This window comes from Lolium rigidum, chromosome 6 (assembly GCF_022539505.1).
Source record: "Lolium rigidum isolate FL_2022 chromosome 6, APGP_CSIRO_Lrig_0.1, whole genome shotgun sequence".
In the NCBI taxonomy this organism is placed as follows: Eukaryota; Viridiplantae; Streptophyta; class Magnoliopsida; order Poales; family Poaceae; genus Lolium; species Lolium rigidum.
Genome location: NC_061513.1, coordinates 20,744,598 through 20,761,818, shown reverse-complemented (window position 1 = coordinate 20,761,818; position 17,221 = coordinate 20,744,598). Strand labels below are relative to the sequence as shown.

Sequence of the window (17,221 nt, the reverse complement as noted above, 5' to 3'; positions counted from 1 at the left end):
TCATCTCTTTTTTACCAAGGACTGCACATAAATCCATTGGTGAGGACTTGGTAATTAGTTTAGTTAGGAATGTATAGACCAGGGCAAGTGCTCGTTTGGCTTGGACCGGACCTGACTTCGTTCGTAGGCCCAACTATTATTCACTAATTCAGCCTCATCAATTTCAGGGAATTTGTGCTGCTTGATTACCCGACTTTTCGCGACTGTGATGAAGGCTGCTCAGAGAAGAGTATCTCATGAACAGTAAGTTAACTTCATATAGTCATCAAGGTCAGGGGCACAACCATCTTCGTCTGACACGAGTAAGCACACTTCTCTCGCCATTAAAGGAGATATGTAATGTTCCACTTATCAGTTGTTTACCTAAAAATTGAAATGCTTTCCAGTTCTGTAGTTAGTCTGTCATTTGGTTCGGCCGCTGTGGCGGATAAAGGCAGTGAGAATTGTTTCGTACTCCCAGACAACATGCTGACTCTCAACATGCAGTTTCTTCTAACAAAGAGCTTTAGCTACATCCAAGTGATGAAAGCCTACAAAATATTCAGCGAGGACGTGAACTCGATGATCTATTACCTGATGGAAATGGGAGGCACCGGAGTCTCTGCAGGTAGCAACAATCGCTGGAAGGGAAAGGCTGCCGATCGATGCCGTGATGCGTGCACCTTTCTTTGAGGGCACGAGAGAAAGGAGTTTATCGGACATGAATCATGCAAATCTTTACTATTTACTGTTAATTGGGATCGGCCATATGTTGTCTCGTCCCGTCGAAAAACCCAGCGTCACACTACTTAAATAAAACCGTTGACACTTGTTTCCGGAAAATAGTGGTTGCTCTTCTATATATCATGTCCTTATTTTGAAAACTGGTTCGTAGTTAGAAAACGAGTGCAATATCCATCAACACTTCTATTTCGGTCGTATGTATATGTTATCCATAGACTCTTAGTTTGAAAATAAGGAATGGATACAAGGACAAGCAAAAGAGTAACCCGTCAAAGAATATTAAGAAACGAACAAAAACAACAGGTATTAAAATTCTCAAAAGTAAATTATCTTATTCACCAAAGCGCAAAAAAGCAATAGAATAATGAGAAAATATTGAAATTTACCGAAACAAAAATTGAAATATTTTTAACTACTGCTTTTTCTCTAGCTTTTCTTGATATTTTTCAAACTTTGTGCAATAAAAAAAATAACCGTAGCAACGCACGGGCATTTAACTAGTAAACACAATACGAAAGTTTGTTGTAGAAGAGGCCTAGCTACTGGTGTCTACAATAATACTTCCATTGTATGAGGCTACATGTAATCCTGCACTGTAGGCCACTCTCCTAAATGTACCAAGAAACTCTCCACCTGTTAGCAATTTTTTCTAATTACCCAAAATTTATTTTTTCTAATCTCCACCTGTTAGTGTAATTTTGGGTTAAGGGTACATTGAACTAGACATTCTGAAGGCTATACGTCTTGCCCATCATTACTGCTCATTTATGTTGGATGCAAATGAAGGCTCCATACAAAATGAAGCAATCACCGTTTTTGACTAACTAAACTGTTTGTACTTGTGCAAAGTTGATGCTACTATAAAAACTCGGTAGTTTTAATCTTTCTACGAGTATGTTCAGTCTTTTCATTAATATATCCCGGTCATTGGGAGGTTATCTCGGTTGTTTTAATAATTTTAGCATTGGTTTCAGAAATAGAGTGACTCATCGACTCTTTGAGCAACCAGTTCATAGAGATGATTGATGACGTCTCCATGATGTTAGCATTGCTTGCTATGGACAAATAGAGAGTTGTTGTTGCTGATGAAAGCTGTCAGAGTTTGCTTGATGCTCAGAATATAATACATGGAAATCTTGCTCATGTTATGAACATTAAACGGGAGAAGTTAGGGTTCTTGGAGGCCTCGAAGTAATTATTGCTGCAAGAACAGCTTTGGTTGTAGGTTCCTTTGAAGTAGTGATTGAAGGTTTCTCTCCAGCCGTACACTTATTACTAGGATTCTCGGCTGATCATCTAGCTGCTAGGCTTTGGTTGTTTCAGATTGGTTAATTGTGAAGATTTCTATGCAAAAAGAAGTTGCGTGTTAAAAATATGAACTACCATGTTTTTCTTTGCAACTAGAGGCAATGCCACAAGGAAGTTCAAACTGGAAATGATGGTACAATGTTTTAGGCATCATATTAATAAGGTGCTAAAATGAATCATCCACTGCTGTGGTAGCAATTTTGTTGAGCTGAACACACCTCTTGTATTGTCTGAAGATCTAGCTGACGGTGGCTATGAAGGTATTCTTTGACAAAATCCTGTAAAGCTGCAATTTCCTTGAAGATTTTGTTTTGAAAACATCCATGTTCTGAAAATTATGTTGTTATTGTTTCATATTAAGAATTATACCGCAGCCATTCTGATGCTTATGCTCTGATATATTGAATCATGATACTCCAAAAATCTTATGTTTGATTCATAAGCAATTGTGCTCTTCTTTCCAAGTTGTGGATCTTCAAAATAAAAAAAAGATTAGGAGTCGTTTCTGTGAAACAATCGTGAAGGCACAGCAAAAGGCACTTCTAGACCATGTCATGTTCTCAAAATACATGCTAAATTGTGTGCATTACATTTATTATGCTACTCACTTGCTGTTTGGAGGTCTTCCTCTGCACTCAGGCAACTGTAGGTGACATGCTGTTTAGACATGTCTTATAGGGGCAGAAAATAGACCCTGGAAAATCATAAAAGGAAAAGGAGAGGCTGGAAAATAGACCCTGCTCTAATAGGCTATTATGTATAAGTTGCATGTAGGTAGATGTTAGAACCAAACATTGAATTGCTCCTCACCCACCCCAGCCTCCTCTGTCGGGGGCGCAAAACAAGAGGCAACGGGCAGAGGGAGGAGGAGGGGTGAGAACGGATCGATTTCACTTGCTAGGAGTTCACGAGAAGGTCTACATTGCGGATTAGTACTTCTAAATACAACCTTGCCTATAATTGAGACCAAACTCTGAAAATCATCTCTTTTTTACCAAGGACTGCACATAAATCCATTGGTGAGGACTTGGTAATTAGTTTAGTTAGGAATGTATAGACCAGGGCAAGTGCTCGTTTGGCTTGGACCGGACCTGACTTCGTTCGTAGGCCCAACTATTATTCACTAATTCAGCCTCATCAATTTCAGGGAATTTGTGCTGCTTGATTACCTGACTTTTCGGGACTGTGATGGAGGCTGCTCAGAGAAGAGTATCTCATGAACAGTAAGTTAACTTCATATAGTCATCAAGGTCAGGGGCACAACCATCTTCGTCTGACACGAGTAAGCACACTTCTCTCGCCATTAAAGGAGATATGTAATGTTCCACTTATCAGTTGTTTACCTAAAAATTGAAATGCTTTCCAGTTCGTAGTTAGTCCGTCATTTGGTTCGCCGCCGTGGCGGATAAAGGCAGTGAGAATTGTTTCGTACTCCCAGACAACATGCTGACTCTCAACATGCAGTTTCTTCTAACAAAGGGCTTTAGCTACATCCAAGTGATGAAAGCCTACAAAATATTCAGCGAGGACGTGAACTCGATGATCTATTACCTGATGGAAATGGGAGGCACCGGAGTCTCTGCAGGTAGCAACAATCGCTGGAAGGGAAAGGCTGCTGACTGATGCCGTGATGCGTGCACCTTTCTTTGAGGGCACAGAGAAAGGAGTTTATCAGACATGAATCATGCAAATCTTTACTATTTACTGTTAATTGGGATCGGCCATATGTTGTCTGTCCCGTCGAAAAACCCAGCGTCACACTACTTAAATAAAACCGTTGACACTTGTTTCCAGAAAATAGTGGTTGCTCTTCTATATATCATGTCCTTATTTTGAAAACTGGTTCGTAGTTAGAAAACAGTGCAATATCCATCAACACTTCTATTTCGGTCGTATGTATATGTTATCCATAGACTCTTAGTTTGAAAATAAGGAATGGATACAAGGACAAGCAAAAGAGTAACCCGTCAAAGAATATTAAGAAACGAACAAAAACAACAGGTATTAAAATTCTCAAAAGTAAATTATCTTATTCACCAAAGCGCAAAAAAGCAATAGAATAATGAGAAAATATTGAAATTTACCGAAACAAAAATTGAAATATTTTTAACTACTGCTTTTTCTCTAGCTTTTCTTGATATTTTTCAAACTTTGTGCAATAAAAAAAATAACCGTAGCAACGCACGGGCATTTAACTAGTCTTCTTAATTAATTAGATAAGGTAAAGGTTTTGGCTCTATTTCAGAAAAATAAAAAAATAGTGTTCCCACGTACTTGTGGTTTTCCGGTGGAACCGCTGGAGAACCCTGAAGTGAGTTTCTTATAATAAAAGAATTGAGGCATGCTCCATTACAAGTCCTCTCCTCAAACTTAAACTCGTTAAAGGCTGAGATTGTTCCATACCTCTTCGTAGGTTTTTTAAAATTTGAACATAAGTGGATGGGTTGCATATCCATCCCCTAATTAGTCTCACTTCTCCACTTAATTCTAGCTAATAAAACTGAAATATTATTGAGCTCTTTAAACTAGATCACATGTTAATATGTTTATAATTACTTTTGCACTTCTTGAATTACATTTGCTATGCCTTATTTCAACTAATTCTTTTCCAAAAGTTCTGCTCACCACATTTTTACTGACTTATCTTGTAGTGTATGCGTGCTGCCTTGCCTGTAGTAACTCCATTGTTATATCTTTTGTTCTAGATTTATGGTCCTTTTAATTGTACTGACTTGGGCTATACTGTCAACCATCTTCGTAAGTGCATTGCAAGAGGAAGCAATCATTTTTGTTTTACCTTCGACAATTATTTTGTATTTTATTATTTGTGGTTGTATTTTTCATTAAATTGCGCTTGGGTCCCTATAATTTTTTGTGCCTAAAAACATATTCACCAACCACTTTCATTTTTCACGGATGTTACACTATTTATTCACTCTGCTATGTAAAAAATTGTTCACATAGGTCTTACGATTGATTCAACAGCTTCCCACTAAACTTAAAATATCATTATCAATTGTAGAACAAGAAAAAGACATAGGAAATACAGGTTATAAACCCATGAAAACATGGCATCCACAAAATTGGAGAAATTCTTAAAAATGCATGAAGCTAAAAGGTAAATATAATATAGTTCTAGTGACAGTAAGGTCGTCGTGTGATCGTGTCTAACCTACCCTGTACGGTGAATTGGCATACAAATATAATTGTGCTTTCAGTGAACCTGTGAATTGATTTTTGAGCAGTACATGAAATTTTAGAAAAACAAATTGACAAATGGGACCTTGCTGTCTTCCTTGTCTGTATGGATTTCTTACATGTACATCAGCCAAATTTGTTTTGCTCCACACTTGTAGTCTCGGTTGAATTGTATCACTTGGAAAGACGGATACCATCCAAGCCTGTAAGGCCATTTAGGTAAAACAAAAGGGAAACGATAAAAGACTTCCAGTATGGACACGGAATATTGTAAAAAATAAGGCACCAACGAAATCAGAGAGATGGGTAAATGTCCTATGATTGGCGTACTGTCATAGGGGAAATCGCCAGAACTAGAAAAAATGATTGATGTAAACAATCATACTCTCACACTAATGGAACCTCTGTTTGAACTAAGCAGCACCAGTGCACTAAGGATCAGGAATGCATATGCTCTTGAACACTTTAAATACAGCATCACATCTGCATCCCTCACACAACACAAAAGGGAAGAGTACTTCCTTTGAGAGGCGATAATCCTAGCCATGGCCTGGCCTATCTCCGTCCTGTCCCTTCTCTTCCTCTCGCATTTCATTGTCGCCATGGCTGATCCTTCCTTCATGTGCCCCATTGTTCCCTGTGAGCGTGAGATAAACTTGCGTCTGTACTTGCATCAAGTAATTGATGGACCAGATCACAACCAGGTGGTTACAGTTAATTCTGGCCACCGATCATGGTTTGGTACGACCGCCGTCATCGACTGGACAGTCACCGATGCGCCTGAACCCGATGCGACAATTGTAGCTCGGGCAAAAGGGATGCAAGTTCAGGCAGACTTAGATGGTCCCGGCTGGTTCCATTATTTCAGCATGGTGTTCCAAGATCCCAGGTTCGTGCATAAGAATTCACTGATTCAGGAGTCAGGACTAGAAGTTTTTGATAAATAACTTACATGGTAAATATTGGCTGTTCAATTTCACGGTGATACTGCATGATATTGCTCTTCAATCCTAAAATAGGTTCAAAGGGTCCACACTTGCAGTGATGGGGCAGTATCTTATGGAAGGCGAGATGGCCATTATGGGTGGGACAGGAGAGTTCGCCATGGCACGCGGCGTCATCAAGTACAAAACAGTCGTTAATACTCGCCGTGAAAGCTACAAAGAACTTGACATCCATGCACTCTATGTCCCAACATCTGTAAGTATATCATTTAAATGTATAACTTATGTATATACTCATTTTCATATTGTAAGTGTCTGTACCAAGTTATAAGCAGATATATGCTGAGATAGCATGGTCAGATAATTCATCCAAATGTGTAAGATTGGTGGTAACTCAAGCAGAATTGAGAAATGCCAACTTATGTGTAACATGTTAACATTTGATACCTGGATTACGTTGTAATATTGTTCAGTAGAAATTTAATAATTTATTTTGATATATTACCTCAATGCCGGGTTTATCAATATGCACAGTAAACTAATACTATGCTCAATGTTTCATTATTTCCGACATGCAGGGCCATCAATCCATACCTTCATCCAGTATAATTGTTTAAGGTGTGTCTGGACTCTAGAAAACACTTGCAGTGTGACAGGACATTGTGCGATGAGCTTAACATGTTTTACTCTCCAATTATGATTCTGAGTGTTGGATTGTCAACAAACCCCACTCTCTGGGTTGTTTGTATCACTTATTCAGTTATGTATGTAAGTCTTTACGGGTACGGACAAGAACAACTCGATTGAATTTCCGCTTTCATTATCTTGGCCGTTCTCCTGAAATGCTTTCTTCGAGGGCGATCTGTTTTTATTGCAAGTAATTGTTAATTTTGTTGGAGTTGCACCTTGCAACTCCTCTTCTTCTCTTCTACTTCACAAGACCACACACGACACGCACACATGTGGAAATTCAAGAACAGACAAAGATAGACCAACGAAGAACATGCAAAGGCTTTGCCTAGAATATATGCTTCCTTCGTGGACACAATGACTACATTGTTTTTCCCCGTAGGCCACAATAAAACTTGTTTACAATGCCTTAAATAAGCCCACGCAACGGCTAAACCACCTTACCTACTCCTAAGCCAAGCGGCCACAATCTGCATGCATCAACATGATCGCAGCTTATCTTCACGTCGCAGCTTTGTGTGTGCGTACTGCCGCAGCTTCAAGCCGGTGACTCTATTACAAGTGCAACTCAAAACAAAACAAATTAAAATTAATCTAATCACCTAGATCTAGCACTGATAACAAGATTAGTTCCAACAAATTTATTCATCTTAATGTCTGCAAGAAGTTCATTTACTCCTTGGAGAGATGTACATGAATAAACTTTAAATACAGTAGTTGTATAATGTGGGAACTAGTTGAGACTATATACCTTCATTTGCAACTAAAAGACATTTTGGCGGAGTCAAACCAACATTGCAACCTGCCCGAAGATAGAAATATACTAGTATTCAGTATCTCAATTCTGAGATTTGTGATCCTTCGAATGGATTAGCATAAACAAGGTAGGTAATACTAGCCGGGGTCCGGCACCGCAGTCCTATATTACTTCGAGATGAGTGCGTGTAATCAGGTATCTCTGATGATCATTTGGTTTTTAATCAAGTTCGCAACATAGTCAGCAACCCAGAAGGACCCAGCCTCCGTGCAGCAGTAGCCATGTGTGTGACCTTCTTTCTCGACCGACAAGGCAACCCCAGGAGCATGCTTTGAGATCTGTAATTGAATATTCGAAGAAAAAAAATACTGTGAGCTAAGATATCCACATATTAACAGAATAATGCCATTGGGTTAACAAATGAGAACTGTTCACCTCTTCCATGTGAGCTAAAGGACCCCAGTGATCATCCACACCAAACAGAAAAGCAATTTGGTCTTGTTTTGCTCTAATGAAATTCCAGTCCGGTTTTTCATGAAGCTGAAAAACAGTAACATAGTAAATAACTGACTGGTGAGCAAGTAAAACAGGAAGAATCTATAGCTTAGTACTGTAAGTGATGGAACTGCCGTAATAATACTCTTGACTCTTGTGACTGATAATCCGGTTGAATTTAGCATTGACAATGTTGTGAATTACCTTTAGGAATTCTGTCTTTGCCATGAAAAGCACATTGTGCATCGTGTGGTACTGCACGTTTTATAAAAAAATGAGCAAATTCCTCAATACTTTTTAAGATAACGAATAATTATGGGCTTCTAAGTTCAAAACTCACCTGCAAGAGATGGCTACAACCAGCATCGACAGCGGCTGCAGACCAAGAAGATCCAAGGAACCGTCTCACAATGCTCCTTGTAACTGAAGGTTGGAGTGAGCCAATAAAAGACACAAGCAAACTAACCCCTTTACTAAGGAGAGATGACCTGACATGTCCATTTGAAAACACAAATTTCAGAAAAAGGAAATGCTCATTTGGTAATGGACAAGGTAATTGCTTCAACACTGAACTCAAAAGTTAGGTATTGGTTAACCCCGTATGAGATATAAGTCACAAAAAGAAATAGATGCAGATATCTATTATTCGATTATTTGTTGTATGCCTAGTATCTAACCACTTATGTGGATTGCTCTCTAAATAGAGAAGACGGTTTAGATTTTCCTTATCACTCGACTTGACTATCAATGCTCATGTTGTCATGCAAGCACATCACCTTATTTGATTTAGATAGAAGTTTGGGCAGCATAGCAACAAAGTATTGTGCTGATAGTTTTTTGTACCTTGCAATATATCCAATTGTTGATTGCTTCATAGAGCTCTTGTTTAATGACAAAAATGGGTATAGCCCTACAAAAAAGGTCACCTGTCTAGAAGAGTAAAAATAATGAATCAACAAATATGTACTTCACGAAAGGAGGACCAATACTCAACCTTTTTCTGGAGTCTCTTGAATATCTCCAGACCTATGTATGCACCAATAGAATGACCCACCTTCATTTAAATGAAGAACTAGAGTTAAGCTGCACTTTCTATAAAAGAAAACCGAGTACAGAAGTATACAAAGATACCCACATATCAACCTAGCATAGAACGGACCAAACTGAACCAAAGAGCTTGTGGTAGGGAAGAAAAAAACATACCAGAATTATTGATTGCTCTGTATGCAGAACCTCTTGCTCAAGAAAATCAACCTGCAAAGATGGACATGTGAAACAGGAAACTGTTATAACCACAGTAGGAAGAACTACGATATGGCGCTTATTAATTTCTAAATGCTTTTCCTTTCGAAGGCATGACAGATAAAAATCTTTTGCGACAGGAACAAAATTACAAAGAGAACTTTGAACTGAAATATGAAATCAAACATGCCAAACGAACCTTGTGATCAATCTGTTCCTGCAACGAAAATAATCTTCCACGCTCACAATCCTGTCTTGGATAGTGTAAAGGTCAAATGCAGTAGAAATATTAAAATATTGACTAAGCAATAGAAACCAAGCTTCATCATAGTATATAAACGCCAATGGATCATAAAGACAATGTACATTTGCAAAGCTTATTTGGTAAGACTTATTTCTGAACATGGTAGTGACAAAGAAAACTTAGGATGGAAACTTTGACGACTGATACACCAAAAACATAATAGTTTCTTTCTTTAACTACCGCATTCGGTAGAACCAACTTTTATCATAACAAGTAGTGAGAATGCAGAAGTAAGTGGGATGTGGAAGATCAATTCTTCATAGAAATTTGCAACCTCAACCAAGATAGCAACAACCCTAAGAACCTACAGAGGAATTCCCTAACATGCTGCATATTTTGGACTGCTCCATTTACGTATTATGTTTAAATCATCTGTAAAGGAAATACTAAGAACATCCAATGCTCCAGAGCTATGGCTAATCCCAGATAATCCATCATCATTTTACTGTCTGCCATACATATAAACAATACATGTGACTGTCCCGTGCCGATTCATCACTAAATCAACATGATGCTATGAATAAGTCTGAAGAAAGTTGTATTATTACCTTCTGGCCATGTGAAATGTGCCCTATTGCTGCACAATGCAGAAAGTTCATCAGCAAGCAAAAAGTCGCATCGACAATACATCAGCAAAATATGCACGGATCAAGCGAGCTTACCCGTAACAGATGCCTGCCCACCAAGGTTTTCGTAGAGGGCTTCAACAAAGTCCTTGTAGAATCCAACAATACCTGCCGCACATAAACATCAGAGCAAATATAAAGCCCTGGTCCTGCACCCATGAGCATTCCAGCACACGAAAAGGGATATAACTTGTACCTAAAATCAGAGCAAATATAAAGCCCTGGCCCTGCACCCATGAGCATTCCAGCACACGAAAAGGGATATAACTTGTACCTACCTGGATTGCCGGGGATGACTAGCACGTGGAGCGGCGGCGATGGCTCTCTGGATCTTATCTGAAGCAACTCCGTCGCGAAGCTGCGGAAAGTAACAGCCATGAAATGAACACCTGAAGCGAATACAGCTCTGAACTCTAGTTGACACTTGACAGCTCAGAGCACTGAAGCGAATAGAGCCGCCGCGGCCGGGTACCTGGAGACCATGCACACCCTGGCCGTGGCCTGCTCCCTCGGAGGGAACGGCGCGAGGAGCCCCGCTCTCTCCATACCGGATCCGGTGCTCGAAAGCCTCGCCGCGCCACCGCAGGCCGCCGGTCTGAACAGCCTGGAGAGCTACCCGGTAGAGCACCGCACCGTGAGCCGAGCTAGGTAGTGGAGATCAGCTCAAGGTAACAGCACCTATTACCTGTGTTCTGCACCGGAAATCAGCCGCGCGCAGGCACGATCCTGAGTGGATTTAGAGGGGGGACAATTTCGAGTTGAGATCGTTGGGGATTTGATTCGTGGGAGCGGAGATAGGTGCTTACCCATCCAGAGGGGAGCGGGAGGGGGAGGAGGGGGCGCGGCGGGGACTCGCCGGGAGGGTCCGCCGGCCGCCGGAGGAGAGAGGGTCAGAATTCAGAGTGGCAGTGGAGAGTTGGAGACTGACCTGCTGGGGTTCAGTCAGCGACCTTTCCAATCGGATCGGAGGAAACACGTGAGCGGTGTGCACTCTCCACTCTGCAGGCTCGGCTATTTTTTCCGTAGATAAAAAAGAATATATGTCAATTATCGCTGTAACAATATAATACCCGAATGTAGTACATATGCATACGGCTAAGAAAAAAAAAGCTTTAAAAAAGCACTGCTATGGTGTTCTAGTTTTTGTAGCAACAGGTCAAACACTACCAATACAATATCTGAATTCCAAGTTTTTGAAAAGCGACCTCTCTAATAAGAAAACGGTGTTTAAGCCTTCGTCCGATTATAGATCTTAGATTTTAGGTTTTTACCCTAAAAAAATCTCCGCTCTCAAAACAAGGTCTTCAACAGGGTTATTGTCAAACACAACAAATAAAAGCTAGATCTTGATTTTTCACCTGAATGGTAAGACATTGAACCTCTCATGTGTTGTCGCCCCACTTGTATGCCGCTACTACGAAGCTCTATTCACCAAGCAAGTTTCTCATCGTCGCAAAGACTCGAACCACCATTACTAGTCCTCATATCGTGGATTTCATGTCATTATTTGCCTCTGGCCTCACTATGAAACTAAAAGACAAGTCCCATGATGGCAACAAATGGCAGAGCTTCGCACCACTCCCTTCGAAACCAAACGGTTGAGAAAAACATAGGTGCGCGTGACCAAATCCCATCTGACCCAGCAATCACTAGCCATGAGGGACCTAATGGAGTTCGGCGGCAGAGCCTTCCGGAACTCGAAATTTCCGCCAGATCAAGGAGGACAAGCATCCAATAGATCTTCGTCTTAGTGCGAGAGAAACCCTAGGACCGCCACCTTTATTCGAACTATACCTACATGCAGCAGTCCACGCAGCCACCCCATGTCAACCGCGCCGAGCGGAGACCACTAGCATGGCCAGGCACTAACAATGGTTTGAGGCCAAGCACGGCCACTGCCGACCAGGTTCGGCCGCCACCAGCATCAACGCCATTGCTTTCCCGCAGCTTGTTGACGTGGCCGATCTTGGGATGCACCGGACCCACCAAGATTCTTCGAGAACCATGGCCGAGCACCACCAAGTAGATGGTCGGAACGCCTTTAGGACCAACCCGCGCGACCCAACAGCCGCGAAGCCCACCACAGTTGAGCATATTAGGAGGGTCGTCGCCCTTGGTCCAAGCCATCCCGCGTTGCCACAGGAGGAGACATCCCCGCTGCGCCCGTTTGCTGCATGGGCTTAGCCCGGCAGCCTCCTCCAGCGGCAACGATAGAGAGGAGGGTGGGAGGGTGGCGGTGGTGATTTCTAGGGTTTCCCCTGTGCCGCCTAGGGAGGACGATGCGAGGGTATCCCTGACTTGGTTTCTAGCTAGTTTCGCAGGCTCGGCTGCTGCCTTCATGTGTTTTTTGAACTAAAAAAATAAAATACTCCCTTCATCTCTTCTAGTTTTTATAAACCAAACTATTTAGAACTTTAACCTAGTAAGAACTCAATTCAAATACACCAATACATACTTATACATTTACTTTGTTAGCTTCAAAATATTCATGAAAGTGGGCACAAACCGAGTTAGAGATATTGCACAAAAGGTTATTCAGCCAATCTGAATGGTTTTTATATATGATAGCAATGCACATCTTGTAAAGGAGGATGGTCCTCCATGAAATAATTTATGAGCTTCATAGGAAGAAAATAAATGATGTTCTGGTATGCCATAATGATTATTTGGTCCAAATTTAATGTTATAAGAATAATTTATATATACATTTGTTATTATGAATATCCATATTTTTTGGAACTCTTATTTCCTTCTCCATCCGCGAAAAAAAAGCATTGGCTGCTAGAAATGAACTCGCCAGTTTTTTTTAGGTTGCCGGCGCCGCTGAAGATTCCCCAAAGTCCAAACCCTTGATTCCTAAAATCCTCGCATTCCCCGACCACACATCACTACCAGTACCAGCCCCAAACCCTCGCTCCCGCGTCTCTCTCGCCAGCCATGGAGGCGGTGGCGGCGGCGGCCTCGGCTGCGGCTGCGGCTGCCAGGGACTTGGCGGCGGCTGCTGCGAAGGATGCAGCGGCGGCTGCAGCGACTGCCAAGGAGAAGAAGGCTGCCGCGAAGGAGGCGGCTGCGGCGGCTTCGACCGCGGAGTTGAATGCCGAGCAGGCGGCTGCGAGGGCTTCCGCTTTGGCACTAGATGCGAAGGAGGCTGTTGCCGTGGCGGCCGCTGCGACGGCGGCGGCGGCGGCGCAAGCTTCCAGGAAGCGTAAGTTCCATCTGGTCGACGACCAAGCTCCATCCGATGGGGATTTCATCAGCCGCCTCCCCGACCACCTCCTCGACACAATCCTCTTGCGTATCCCCGCCAAGGAGCGCGTCCGCACGCAGGCCATCTCTCGCCGGTGGCGCCCGCTCTGGCGCTCCACTCCTCTCGACCTGTTGGCGGACTACGACCTCAAGAGCAAGGGCCGTAACACCGTCGACTTGATCCACAAGATCATCTCCGAGCACCCCGGCCCTGCGCGCCGCTTCTCGTTCCGCCTCTCCATCACCGACTGTTACCACGAGCTCGTAGGCTGGATTGGTTCTCGGGCCCTGGACAATCTGCAGGAGCTCGAGCTCGACTACACCCACACTCACTCGTCCAATGACAGGAAGAAGATGTACATGTGGCAGCTGCCATCGGCTGTGTTTCGGTTCGCGCCCACACTCCGCGTGGCCAAATTTCACCACTGCATTTTCCCCGACTTTATTGTTCAGCTGGCCCTCAAGTTTCCGCGCCTCAAGCAGCTCACCCTGGATATGGTCACCATGTCGGAGGATGCTCTTCAGAGCTTGCTCTCTGGCTGCACTCTACTGGAAAGCCTTGAGCTCAGGGACAATCTCGGCATTGGTCGCCTATGCATCAGCTCCCAAACTCTCAAGAGTTTAGGCTTCAGCGCCGACAGTAGGAACAAAGGTGTCCTCTTACAAGAATTGGTCGTCGAGGACGCCCCGTCCCTCGAGAGATTGCTGCCACTTGATCCAAAGTATGGTCCAACGACTATACGGATAATCTCGGCGCCTAAACTGAAGATATTGGGTATACTATCTGAAGACATATCAGAACTTCAGTTCGGAAACACGGTTTTTCAGGTACCAGCAGTCTTCAACCGTTGCCCATTCAGCATTCATATATGCAGGTTATTGTTCTTATTTGCACTTGTTTTTTGTTTCTGCAGAAAATGATTGTTGTCGGCTTGGCAACCAAAATGCACACCGTGAGGGTTTTGGCTCTTGGATCTGCTGGCCCCAATCAGGATACGGTGGCTAACTTCCTCAAGTGCTTCCCAAACTTGGAGAGGCTGTATGTCATTGTGAGTGCATATCATAGGTTGCTTGCCTTAGATGTCAAAATCAGCATTTGATTCGACATGTAATCTAGCCAACTACCATATCGCTAATCTGTTGGCAACCTCTTTTTTATTGTTCGTTCTCTCTGTCTCCAGTTCCAGCCATCGATGGATAAGGATGATGTCCTGAAGTATGATCCCATTGAATGCCTTGAGCTCCATCTCAAAGTAGTTGTGTTGAAGAATTATAACAGCATCACGGGGTCATCTATTAGCTTCGCCAAGTTCTTTATTTTGAATGCGAAAGTGCTAAAGGAAATGAAAATCTCATTGGTTTACCACCGCAAGCAAAACTGGTTTGCTAATCAACGCAGGCTGCTACAAATTGAAAATAGAGCTTCTCAAGATGCTCGAATTGAACTGACATGTGGTCGTGGTTCTAGGGATAATTTCACACACAACAGGCATACCCATGATTTGTCAATGGCTGATCCGTTTGACATCCCCTCCGGAGAATGCTATGATTGTATGGAGCTAATAAGGAAGAAATCACTTCTACTTTGATGACCATTTGGAAGATTGCCTTGTCTTCTGTCCTTAGCTCACATTTTATGTTGCTACTTTTGTCTGTAGCCTATTTCCTAGCCTTCTAAGTTCTGATGGTCTAGGAAAGGATCTACTTCATTCGGTGATGGAGTATTTTGTGGCCTGCTCAAGATTATACCGGGGTTGAGGAGGTAATGTCTATGCTCAAGCTTCAAATCTGAGCTTGCTGGTTGAAGGGGGTTGTCAATAGTTAATTTTCTGTCGTTTTAAATTTGTTATGTTTGGTTGGTTGTCGTTGTTTCTTTGCTGTTTGGTGTCCTGTATTGTAAGCTGCTGCCACCAGCACTTACTATATGTATGTATGAACTTGGAGAGGTTGTATGTCACAATTGGATTAGTTATATTTATCCTAACTTCCTTCATTCTTATGAATAATAGCATGTGAAGTTTGAATGCTGATTTTTTCGGTATACTTACATCTGTAAGGCGTCATAAAAAGGTAAAGTGTTTGACACTTTTTGGACCTCGTTCCTCTATGAACTGTGCACGTTGGGAAGAAGTGCTACTGGATTTTTCTGACCTCGTTCCCACGTGAACTGTGCAAGCTGGGAAGAAATGCTACTTGATTTATCAATATTATTTCTCTACTATCCTATCAGCATCGTGTTAACATGATGGATGTATCGTGTTTTAATCATCTATAAAGAACTGGAGCTGATATAGGCAGAGCTGTAGAAGCTTAGTGTGGCAGGATTTATGTGACAAGGGGATTTGAGTTCTGTATAGTCTGACATAATTCATGGATGTAGCATACACATAACACATGTATTTTGTTTGTAGCAAATCAGTAGTGAAAATAGTACCAAGGTTCCGTGTGGAAGAAGTGTGTATCTTCCTGGCAATATTAATATTAATATTAATATTAATATACCAATGCTTGACAAGCTGGCTAAAAAACCAATTAATGGTGGTGGATTGGGTACATATAACAGAGGGATGGGCCGAGTAGATATGCAAATATTGTTCATCTCCAAATATCAATCTATTTGATGCTCTGGTCAATAAGAACCTGTGTAGTGGCAGAAGTACAATACGTTCATTTCTTGCATGAGACGCACATGATTTATTCAGGAAATACATAAATGGATGCTTTTTGCTGTATACTTGGAGGAAGCACATATGCTTGCATATTCTGCTGCTTTTTGTCTTAGCAATCGTGCAATTGTGTATCCATGTAGCAAAGCTCAATTTTCTATTTGTATGCATGATTCTTTCTTCTCAGTATTTGTTGCTATCATCATGCTCAGTTCATTAAGACTCTGGTGTGATACATATACATATTGTGTTCTTCCTTTTCCTGAAAATATATTTTCATGTTGGGATGGGGTCATGTAGGTTCAGCAGCGCGTCTACATTTACTAATATTACCACTCTTATTTTCTACGAAATGACTGTTTTGGAGGTTCGGCCATATAGGATAAAACGGAATTCATTTTCATCCTTTTCTCAAGAAAAACTTCTGTAGGTGTAGCAATAGGTCTATCTATCTAGTACGGGGGTATTGCCCTTACCATAGTGACCCATGCGGAAGCAACTACAAGCTAGGACGTTAATAATTATTATTGGGTTCTTGTCATCGTAGTAATTTCTCAAGAAATGTTTGGCCAGTTACACAGTTCTAGCATTTCATCGCCGTTATTATTAGCAGCCTGCATTAATTTCGTCGTGTACATCTTTTTCTTGAAGTGTATCTGACAACAGCAATAACATCAAAGCCTTTTTCCCAAGCAAGTTAGTCATATATGCTTTACATACTGAACCTGATGCATGTTCGGTTCCATAAACTTCCTTAGACCTTTTGAATTTGCTCTGCATCATCGGATTATACATTTTGTCCTCATTCCAAGCTATACTGCAGCGGTAGTACATAAATGCTCTATAAGATTACTTTTATTAAAGCATCCTATATTGAGGCAAAGTATATTTTGTGATTTTTTTCTGGTATAATTCAGCAATGCCCACATAATGTTTACATGATAAGTTTTGGGTATTTAACAAAATGTATATCCTTTTTTGTAAGTGATTTGAATCTTGTATTCATTTGGTAGAACACATAT

The 17,221-nt window shown here is 41.7% G+C and overlaps 2 protein-coding genes across 2 annotated transcripts; one reads left to right on the top strand and one right to left on the bottom strand.

The window, feature by feature from the left end:
- Window positions 1–7,800: 7,800 nt before the first annotated feature.
- On the bottom strand, window positions 7,801–11,095 carry LOC124663173 (lipid droplet-associated hydrolase-like). The gene is made up of 12 exons (XM_047200900.1): window positions 10,760–11,095; window positions 10,566–10,645; window positions 10,324–10,395; window positions 10,210–10,238; window positions 9,557–9,607; window positions 9,319–9,369; window positions 9,110–9,169; window positions 8,959–9,041; window positions 8,456–8,603; window positions 8,320–8,370; window positions 8,056–8,160; window positions 7,801–7,958 (listed from the first exon to the last, which is right to left on the bottom strand). Exons 1-12 carry the CDS (start codon window positions 10,831–10,833, stop codon window positions 7,812–7,814), a joined length of 951 nt encoding a protein of 316 aa, XP_047056856.1. The 5' UTR covers window positions 10,834–11,095; the 3' UTR covers window positions 7,801–7,811.
- A 2,129-nt stretch (window positions 11,096–13,224) lies between these two features.
- Window positions 13,225–15,413, top strand: LOC124662262 (F-box/FBD/LRR-repeat protein At5g44980-like). Its single transcript, XM_047200117.1, has 3 exons — window positions 13,225–14,361; window positions 14,448–14,582; window positions 14,715–15,413. The coding sequence occupies exons 1-3, from the start codon at window positions 13,225–13,227 to the stop codon at window positions 15,120–15,122; spliced, it is 1,680 nt and encodes a 559-aa protein (XP_047056073.1). The 3' UTR covers window positions 15,123–15,413.
- Window positions 15,414–17,221: the final 1,808 nt, after the last annotated feature.